Source organism: Vigna unguiculata, chromosome 3, assembly GCF_004118075.2.
Source record: "Vigna unguiculata cultivar IT97K-499-35 chromosome 3, ASM411807v1, whole genome shotgun sequence".
Lineage (NCBI taxonomy): Eukaryota > Viridiplantae > Streptophyta > Magnoliopsida > Fabales > Fabaceae > Vigna > Vigna unguiculata.
The window spans coordinates 8702296-8713090 of NC_040281.1; the positions used below are offsets into that span (position 1 = coordinate 8702296).

Below are 10795 nucleotides of genomic sequence, written 5' to 3' on the forward strand. Positions count from 1 at the left end.
AAAGTCCACTCAAAGAACCATATTAAATTAGACTAAAGAATATAATTATAAATTAAAAACTTATATAATGAAACAATACCAAGAATTTAAAAAAGTAAGTCATATATTTTTTCTACCATTGATTTTTTTTTTTCTTTATATAAATCACAATCAAGACCCGTTAATTAGAAAAGTTGACAACGTATTTGAATCAAAGTCAACATTTGCAAAAGAACAAATCCAATAATAATATCTTGCCCTAATTTGAATTTGTGATCGATCGAATCGAAACATGGAGAGAGTGTCGGGTTCAGGCACTAACGGAAAAGGGTACGCGTGGGCAGTTTCTGCTGGATTCAACGCCGCTCTTGCGGCCATTTCCGTAAAGCTCCCTCTTCACCAGGTTTGGTTAATCATTCAGATTTCACTTCTGCATTTCGTATTATAATCAATTCTCTTTTCTTCGATCTTTGTTACTCACTGCGAACGGAACAGTTTTTCAGATACGGGATGGTGTTACTGTTCAATGTAACGATGTGGGCTTGTTATGTCAATAGCCTTAAAGCTCTCTCCTCTCTTCAGGCAACTGTCACCAATTTCGCTACCAATTTTATCTCTTCCGGTTTAGCAGGTTTCTTCTTCTTTCGGGAATCACTCTCTTTTCAGGTACACTTTCTCTTATCCATAGTGTAATTTCAATTCATGCACAATCCTTTCTGTGGCCATGTTTGAAATAATTTTTCAAGAACACTTCCGATAAAGAAAAAATAAGAAGAAAAAATGACAATTAGTTTATCTATAAGTTAATTTACCCGGAAACATTTTAATATGACTTTTGTACATTTTTATTTTTTGCTTGTATATAAACTAATTTTAAAATTTATAGAAAAGTTAATTACTTTTTTTCTGGTTCATATTTGTTCTCACATTGTTATGAAGTTTGGTTAATTTTGAATGTTTTAACTTGTTGGTTTACTCCATTTACGTCTAACATGGTCATTTAAAACTATCTACAAATAATTTTTTATAATCTTGTTATTTGTTAGACTTTAGAACCTTACATGGTTTTAAATTGCTGATGTGAAATTAAGTATCTCCCACACCCCGGAAACATTCTACACTGCAACACTTGGAGTAGGAGATTGAAGTTTGACTATTTTCCTTAAAGTAACATAATGATGTTGAAACCCTGTTGTGACCTGCTGCTCCATTTCATGCGATTTAGAATCACACTCTAATTGTGAGTAGCTACGCAATAGCAATGTTCAGGCAGAAACAAGTGCCGTAATCTGCCTTTAAAATCCCTGGAACCTTCACATACACCATTTTGGAACTATTCTCTCTGGTTGGATCTTGGAAGCTAAGCTTTCTTCCATCAATCCCTATTTCGGACTTGTAATTGTTTTTGGATTAAGAATTAAGCAGGTTAACCTTATAGATGCTTCAGAGTTATTGTGGTTGTGGGCTAGAGTCAGTTTGGTATGCCCCTAAATTTAGCTGAACTATTCCGGGATGAGTTTTTGATGCACTTTTACACATCAAGTCTATCTTTGGGTTTTAGTGTGTTCGGTTTGGATTCACATGAGATCATTTAAGATGACCTTGAAATACCATTTAATGTAATTTTAGGTAAACATTCACACGTTTGCTTCATTTCGATGAATTGATTTTGTGTCCAAATTAATTGATTCAAAAAAACTTTATATAGCTTATATGTTGCAACAAAACAATAATGGAGTTTTTTCTACTAACTTGATTTTAGAATAAAAAAAATCCAAACATAAATCGCTTCACTTCAAAATCAATTTTACAAACGCTATCTGAGACAGTTAATTTTCAAGGGTCACCAAACAGATGACCCTTAAATGTTGTCCTGCTCCTGCTTTTGTTGCTCTAACCGCGTAGAGGGATACTTGGCTTTTCTTACTTTGTTACTGATGCTGACAGTAAATAAATAACTAAACCATCGAAAAACTTGTAGCCGGTTATTTACCTCTTGTATATTCAGTTTCTTGAATTGTGCATTTTTCTGATGAAAGAACTGTTCCACAGTGGTTTGCAGGTGCCATACTTATAATAATTGGTGTAGTAATACTTAGCAACTCAAGTATTGAGGAGAAGGTTAGCACAGATTAGGTGTTACAGTTCAGCATGATACCTTTTAAGGTTTGCTTGTTCAAGATGGAGGCTAGCATCTGCAGCTGCATGGAAGCATATTTTGGACCACAATTTTGAAATATCAGGAGTAGTAAAGTTAGATCGTTTACAGGGCTTTTCACTTCACATGAAACAAACACAGCAAAATCGCTCCTTGCCTTCGCCTATTTGATAACTCTTGTTATATGTCATTCAGGTTCAAGCAGCTTTTAGTTCCACCATTCTATGGCTTCTTTCTTAAATTTAGATTTGTATTATGATCTCAAGTTTCAATCTGCTATATTTCTGAATGTTCAAAATTCATCTGCAACTACAAGTTTTCTTGCTGATCGAATTTCTTCTATGAATTCATTCATTTCAGCATCAATGTAAAAATGATTTTACATATATGAGAGAGTATTACTACCATCCTAAAATACAGCATGGCACGCGATACACTTGCTACTCAGGCAGTGGGGAGTTGTTTGTTTATTCATATATATAATCTATAACTATCAAGTAACCATTTTTTTAGTTTACGTGTTATATCAACAGTTTTACTGTTGTGAATACAATTCCTTGATTGATTTTATTTTTCGTAAAAAACTACTAATGATACATAAAATTTATCATCAAGTGCTATGAAATATAATGTCATAAAAGTTAATAAAAGTGGATACTCATTCACATGGATGCAAGCAGTGTCACTGTCGAATTTATTCTAACAACTTTTTCGTTGATTTTTCTTTTGAAAAGTATTAAATTGTGTACATGGATAAAAAAATTGTAAATATTAAAAACAAGGTGATTATTTACAATCTCAAGAAACTTTAGAGTTGTAAAATAATCCTTCTACTTCCTTTTAACATCTATAAGTGTATGATATATACTGAGGTATAATGTTGTACTTCTTTTAACAATTAAGGCGTATATTAGCACTTCCCTTGAAGTTTCTTGAGGTTATACATAATCTCATACTTTTCAAATGCTCATAATAACTTTTCTTATTGGTTACACAATGCAATATTATTCTTCAAATAATATGGGTAAGGTGCACTGGGAGTAGAAATATGTATCATTTGAGGAAACTTTACTAGTGCCAATGTCTTATTCTATGATTTGTTATCCGAAACAAGCCCAAATAAATACAGGGTAAAAAATGTTCAATGTTCAACTATGAAGATGACATAATGTAATTAGGGTGTCAATGCTCTAAGTTTGTTATGAGATGGCGGAACTCAATAAATAATTAAATTAATCCTACATTTTTAATTAATTTTCATTTAAATGTGATAAATAAAATATCAGTTATTCCACGAACTTATGAAAAAAACAAATTGTAACATATGATAAACTATCACAAACTTTTGTCATGGAGAAAATTTCTTATCACATTAGGATAATGATATTTTAACATACATATTTTAACAACTTCTCTGACAATTTTATGTGACACCTGCCTGGATTTTTTTTTTTTTTCATTTCCACATTTGCATTGTTTATGAAATGCTTTTGTCTACATTTTTTCTTCAATTAAGTCGTGTAACTGACTTAGTGTAGTACTGAATTTGTTGGTTGAGAGCTTGTGTATAACAAATACCTCTAAGGTTTAGAAAGAATGCTCAAATTTATATCAGTCCCATGGACTCCCATATTGTAAGCACAATGAAGATATGTAAATAATAAATACCTCTCAGGTCTAGGAGTTAGAAAGAGAAATATATACCTTCGAGGTTTAGGAATTAGGAAGAGTAAGAGATACCTCCGAAGTTTAGGAAGAGAAAGAGATACCTTCAAAGTTTATGAATCAGGAACGGTTAGAGATAATTCCAAAAGTTTAGGAATTAGGAACAGTAAGAAATAATTATGAAGTTTAGGAATTAACAAAATACTCACTGGTTTAGAAATTAGAAAGAATACAAGATACCTCTGCAGTTTAGAAAGAATAAAAGATATAACACAAGAAACTTAAAACCAATCTAGTCAAATAAAATCTCACCAAAATACAAAGAACTCAAAAAAATAGAATCTAGTCAAATAAAATTCCAAAACATAATGAACTAAAAATTTGAAAAATAATGAATAATTAAATTGTGAAAAAACTAATTAATAAGGGAATGTTTTTATTTTAATTATTTTAATTATTTTAATTACAAATATAAAAATATTTAACAACAATGTCCCTCTAATTTAAGATTTGAATGAAACAATGTAATTGTGATTATAAGAAAAACTAAATAATAACTTTTATTTAAGTATAAAATATTACATGTTTTGGAGACTTTTTATATAATAGATGTTCATTTAAGTTCAATTAATGGTCGCATGCCCTCTAATTTAAGATTTGAATGAAACAATGTAACTCTGATTATAAGAAAAACTAAAGAATAATTTTTATTTGAGTATAAAATACTATATGTTTTGGATACTTTTTTATATAATATAGGTGTTCATTTGAGTTCAATTAATGGTCACATGTTACATTTTGGACATTATCACATCTCATTATTAGGTTAAAGACTCATAGGGTGACAAATTTTGTTTTCATACGAAGATTTGACCTTGGTTTTTTTAAGGATTATGGATAACATCATGTTATTGACGTGTGTGTTTTATTGTTTAACCCTTGTTAAGGCCATAATAATTCATATTAAAGAACATATGACAAAAAATTATGTACATTTATAGCCTTTGCAAAACTTAAACACTAAAACACACACGTCAATTAGTGATGTTATCCATTATTATTTTCATAAAATGAAAGATTGTAGATGGATTTTTTTTTGAAGTGTGAGTTATCTAGGTTAGGCTTAACATTTTGTGTTGTTATTGTTTGTAAAATGCTTCCACCCTCGTCTTTTCTTCGATTAAGTCTTATAAATAAGTTAGTGTAGTGTGAATTTGTGTAACCCAATTGGATTAGGCGTTTTGCGTATAACAAATTCTTTGAGGTTTAGGAAGAATACTCAAACTTATATTAATCCCATCAACTCTAATATTGTAGGCACAATGTAGAGATGTAAATAATAAATATCTCTGAGGTTTAAGAAGAGAAAGAGATACCTTCGAAGTTTAGGAATTAGGAACAATAAGAGATAATTCCAAAATCTAAGAATTATGAAGATACTCATTGATTTAGAAATTAGAAAGAGTACGAGATACCTCCGCAGTTTAAGAATAGAAAAAAAAACACAATAAAAACTTAAAAGTAATATAATGAAATAAAATCCTACCAAAATACAAGGAACTAAAAAAAATCTAGTCAAATAAAATCCCACAACATAAGGAAGTAAAAATTATAAAAATAGTGAATAATTATATTATTGTAAAAAAATTAATTAATAAGGAGATATTTTAATTTTAATTTTTTTAGTTACAAATATAAAAATATTTAACAATAATATCCTCTAATTTAATATTTGAATGAAATAATGTAACCATAATTATATTATATATAAAGTTAAAGAATAATTTTTATTAAAATATAAAATATTATATGTTTTGGAGACTTTTTATATAACATAGCTGTTCATTTGAGTTCGATTAATGGTCGCATATGTCAAATTTTGGACATTATCCATTACATTAGTACATAACATTTGAGTTGAAATTCTTGAGATAAAAATGTAGTGGACTGGTTGTGGGGAGCAAAAGATGGGAGAGGATGAAATGAAACACTCTGGTCCTTGGTTGTGGAAAGTTTGAAGAAGAAGATAATTGTTGAGTTTGTTTGGGGTTTGAGAGATTGATGATGATATCAGGAGGAGGAGGAAAATCATCGTGGAGTTCTTCAACATCGTCATGGGTACCCACAACCTCCGTGTCGGCTTCAGGAAAGAGGATTCAGAGGGAAATGGTGGAACTCAACAACGACCCTCCTCCCGATTGCTCCGCTGGCCCTAAGGGCGATAACCTATATCACTGGATTGCCACTATTATTGGAACCCCAGGTAGCTACACTTTCCCAATTCTATTTATTAATCCTATCACTGTCCTATCATCTTCCCAACTCTGATTTTTCCTTTATCAACTTCTTCTCTGTAGGAACACCCTACCAAGGTGGAATCTTTTTCCTTGACATCAAATTTCCCAGTGATTATCCCTTCAAGCCTCCCCAGGTACGTTCTTCATGTTGCTTGCGCCATTCTTTTTTATGTTTTCTACAAAGGAGTGAACATGTACTTCTTTTGAGTAATAATCCGTTTCATCTTTTTTAGTCTGAAGATTGTTTCAATTTCTCTTGTATTCCGCTATATTTGTTTGTTATTTTGTTTTATGCGCACGTAATTGCAAACTTAACTCACTTTGAACTAGTGTTGTTTTCATTTTTCCTTATTCTTTTATGCTAATTAGGAAATTTAGCCAAACAGCCGCATTAACCATTACCTGACTTATTAGCAATTATTTAGCCTCTTTTTTCAGTTGATGTTTCTTTCTCACAATTTAGTGTTTGCATTGGCGTGTAGAAGAATTTTGCTAGGCGTCTGCTGGACTGGATCTGATAATTTTGTTGCTAGTTCTGATAGAAGTGCTTCTGTCCCCTTTATTTTATAGGTTATGTAATTATACAACCAAAAAAGTGTACGAAGTGGGTAAATATAATGTTATGTTCTAACTTTTTCCCTTTTTATTTATAGAGCATTCTATAGTAATGTTTTAGAACATGTGTTTTCTTCCTTTTCACAAGTAAAGGTGAAAGATTTGCATGAATTTGCACGCTTGTGGGTGTGTATGAATATTTAGCATTGATTTTTATTTTCTCTTAAGAACTACAGAGCCATAGGGGTCTCTTTCTGATCAGAAGATGATGTAGTTTTCAAAATATTTTTCATTGAATTCCTTCCATTTTCACTTCTGTCAAGTTGGATATGTGGTTTTATCTGTCATTTTGTCATTGAATTAAGAACTGAAGGGGATCCGCTTGCATATCTCAAAGATAGAGCGGATCCCTCTTGAGTTATTATGCTTTCATTTAAAAAATCATATTAGAATACAATTACTACAGCGATGAGCCCAATTTGGAAAATGAAGCATAAAAGAAAATACCAATTAAATTGATCACTGTAATACTAGTTACAATACCTATTATCCAAAGTGGAATACTCCTAGTTCATTGAACTTGGTGAGATATGGCACAGTTTTGGTTCTGTCAACTCTTTAGTCTGAGTTTATTGGCATGCATGCTAGGTGAATCAAGACCCAGGAGGGCTAGAGACTGCTTGACAATGTAGACAGTAAGCCATAAGGAACTAAGGGGTGTAGATTCAGACTAGGATTTTAAGTAGAAGAAAGGTTACTGTTAAGCACAAATGCGTGTTCTGACGTGTTGTATACATGCTTGGCATGGAGCTGTATTTTATACAATGATTGGATTGAATTCCTTGAAATCCATGCTACTTGTTGACCAGATAAAGTTGTTTATGGATGATGTTGATATTTACTTATTAGGATTGGTTGTGGATCAAGACAGGCTTTATCAATTTGCACATGGGGTGCACATTTGGACCATGATTCTCTCAATCACTTGAGTCATTTAAGCAGACTGTACATATGACTTACTCCATCAGTCACTAGTTCGGTTTTGCAAGGCGATGAACTTGTCTTTGATTATTATGTTCGATATTGAGTATAGGGGCTCAATGTGGCACTTGAGCCATGAGGCTCTTTACCCAACAGACTAATTTTATGGAATTCATGTGGAAGGGTGACTTGAAAAGAAGCAGCTAGGGAAGTACATACATGATACATGTGCTTAAAGAGTTAGAATGAAAATCATTCAATGAGTGGTTAGGTAGAGTATTCTCTCACTTAACAGATCAGTCTTTTTGGGATGGGTTTTCTCATGGACATAAGTAGGAAGTCTTAAAATCAAGACTGGGGTAGAGTCCCTTAAAAAAAAGCAAATTAATTCCAAGGACCATTAAGCTATCATCACTGTTGTGAAAATAAGGATATGGCGTATAACTTGGAAAATAAATAAAATTGAATGTTCGTGTCACCTTTCCTTTTCAAGAGTAGGAAGGTTGTCCAAAATTCCAAGATATCTAATCACTAGATGCTCATTTTGTAAGTATTAGACAAACTAGGAAGCTCAAAGATGTCTCCTCAATGGTGTGCCACTATGTTTGACATGAATTGGACACCAACACACATAAGATGACACATGCATGATACGTATCAGTGAAATGTCTTATTTAAAAAGGTATTTTTTGGGTCTCTAACATAGTTCTAATGCAGTTCCAACACAACCTTAATCATGGTAGACATGGTGATTTTTTGTGTCAAGTTCTATTATAATTATAGAAATAAGGATCAAATCGTATATAATCAAGAGTATTTAGATTATATATGTATTATTAGGAACTTTTTTGATTTATTCTACTATCATATCTTAGTACAATGTGAAATTTTTTAAAGTTATTTTGTTTTTGATGAACCTCGTTAAAGTGTCTTTTTCAATGATGATGATCAAGAAGGGGATGAAATGTCTTGAAACTTTTCACTTTTTTGGATTTAGATAGATGAATTAAATTCATTTTTGTATAAGATGACAATGTGTTTAGATTGATATATTTGATTAACCTTGTTTGTAGATGATTTTGGATAAATAAATCTTTATTGTCAGTTTAATTAATTCTTAATGATGTTCAATATATATATATATATATATATATATGTGTGTGTGTGTGTGTGTCGCAATGTCCATGTTAGTCTCTGTGCTAACAATTGTCATTGGAAAAGGTTTTTCATCAATTGCTTGAATGCACATATTTTTGGCTTTTGATTTGGCAAATGGAAAGTTTGCTGTCTGCTGTGCTGTTTTAGGGAGTTGATTGGATCAGTGTGAACTTCCATCTGTTTTTTAAATTCTAGTTTCGTAAATTGAAATTTGGAGCAGATCAATTTTTTCCCCTTTTTGAGTATATTACTGTTACCTCTTCTATTTTTGCAGTTTTTAAAAGTATATCACCTTTGTTTTGAAATCCTGCACAAACCTTCTGAGAAATGTTCAAAATCTTTAATGAAGAGCCTAAATTATCCTCCTTCTGTTTTTCTTGATTTTCATAAACTTCCCCTGATCAAGGAAGAGTGGTAGTGGTTCTGGAAACAAAGGAGCGATATGCAAACAAACCAGAAAATAATGGATATTGCTGTTGCAGTAATTTCAGTGTTTTAGTATCTTAAATTAAAGATATGAGATTGCAGGTGGTATTCAAAACACGCATTTACCACTGCAATGTAGACCCTGACGGCCTTGTAAGTATGGGAATATTGAAGGATGATTGGAGTCCAGCACTAACAATTACTAAGGTGCTACTTGCAGTTAGATCAATTTTCACAAATCCTGATCATTGTAAGTTCTTCCAACCTCTTAAAAAAATACTTATTCATATGACTATTTTGGTCATTGTATTGTATTCACCTGTCTTGTATTCATTTTCTATTTTGTTGCTATAAATGGAGGTTGTTGATGGTCTGTATGTTAGTTCATTCTTCAGCCTTGCCCTGTATTGGAGATGTAGCACATTGTAACAGGGACACCAACTAATTTTGTTTTCTTTTTTGACACTTTGGATTCAACCAAGTTAAGGGGTTGCTTGATTTGACAATATGATTCATTTTTGTTCTAAAACAGAAAATAAGAATATAAAAGCGTTTTGTTAAACCAATCAGCTCTCTGATATAATTCCTACATCATGTTTTCACACACATTTCTTTTTTCTTCTGTTCTTCGTCATATCTATCAACCATCTTATCTCATACTTCTCTTCCTTAACTGTAAAAAGTTGCTGTGGCTGATGAAATCTTGTTTCCAAACATGTAATATTAATAACACCAACACTTTCCATCAACATATCAAGTAGGCATTTATGATCTTGGAGTGTAAAGTTGTAATAATTTTTGCAGATAATGCTGTTGTCCCTGGCATTGCTCACTTGTATTCAGGAGACAGAGCAAAACATGATGGTATTGCTGCAGAGTGGACTGTTCGATTTGCCAAGTGAATGTGGTACAACTGTCCTTTTATTAACTTAAATCTTATACAGTGTTCCAGTGTTTATGTAAATGAGAATGATAGTTAATAATTCAATAATAACTCATCCTTGCTCGTTGTTCTAGAGAGTGACTTAGTTGATTCTTCATAGTTGTAACTGGATAATGGTTATTTATCATCACATGCTTTTAATTGTTTTCTCAGTTCTTGTTTTTATTTACTTTGTTATATTAAATTTGTTTGTTTAACTAAATTTGGGGAAACAACAACAAAGATTTGTAAAAATGTGTTTTGTTGAGTAAAGGAAAACACGTCTTTTAAATTCACTTCTTTTGTAAAGAAGTTATGGATTCTAATTAACCGAATTTTGATGATATCTGTGAGAAGTAAGAATATATTATAGGGAAAAAAATATGTTGATATATATTATTTGAGGAAGCAACTTAAAATACTTAGAAAAAGTGAGTAATAACTTCTGAAAACATATACTTTGTTTTTCAGGTTAATACAATGTATTATATTTAGCTGTTTTAATTGTTAAGATCTCAAATAGATCGTTTTTCAGACTATTATATCATGTTATATATGATAGTAACATAGAGTTTTTAAATTATAATTGTTAATTACTATAATTATAATTTTATAAATTAAAAGGTGTTTCGATGATACTCAGCAGAAAAAAGA

At 31.3% G+C, this 10795-nt stretch overlaps 2 protein-coding genes across 2 annotated transcripts; both read left to right on the plus strand.

Moving 5' to 3' along the window:
• The first annotated feature begins 137 nt into the window (after positions 1-137).
• On the plus strand, positions 138-2341 carry LOC114177009. Its single transcript, XM_028062225.1, has 3 exons — positions 138-382; positions 475-645; positions 2032-2341. Exons 1-3 carry the CDS (start codon positions 272-274, stop codon positions 2113-2115), a joined length of 366 nt encoding a protein of 121 aa, XP_027918026.1. The 5' UTR covers positions 138-271; the 3' UTR covers positions 2116-2341.
• A 3333-nt stretch (positions 2342-5674) lies between these two features.
• On the plus strand, positions 5675-10314 carry LOC114179079 (constitutive photomorphogenesis protein 10). The gene is made up of 4 exons (XM_028065289.1): positions 5675-6065; positions 6160-6233; positions 9322-9469; positions 10024-10314. The coding sequence occupies exons 1-4, from the start codon at positions 5864-5866 to the stop codon at positions 10119-10121; spliced, it is 522 nt and encodes a 173-aa protein (XP_027921090.1). The 5' UTR covers positions 5675-5863; the 3' UTR covers positions 10122-10314.
• The last annotated feature ends 481 nt before the right edge of the window (positions 10315-10795 follow it).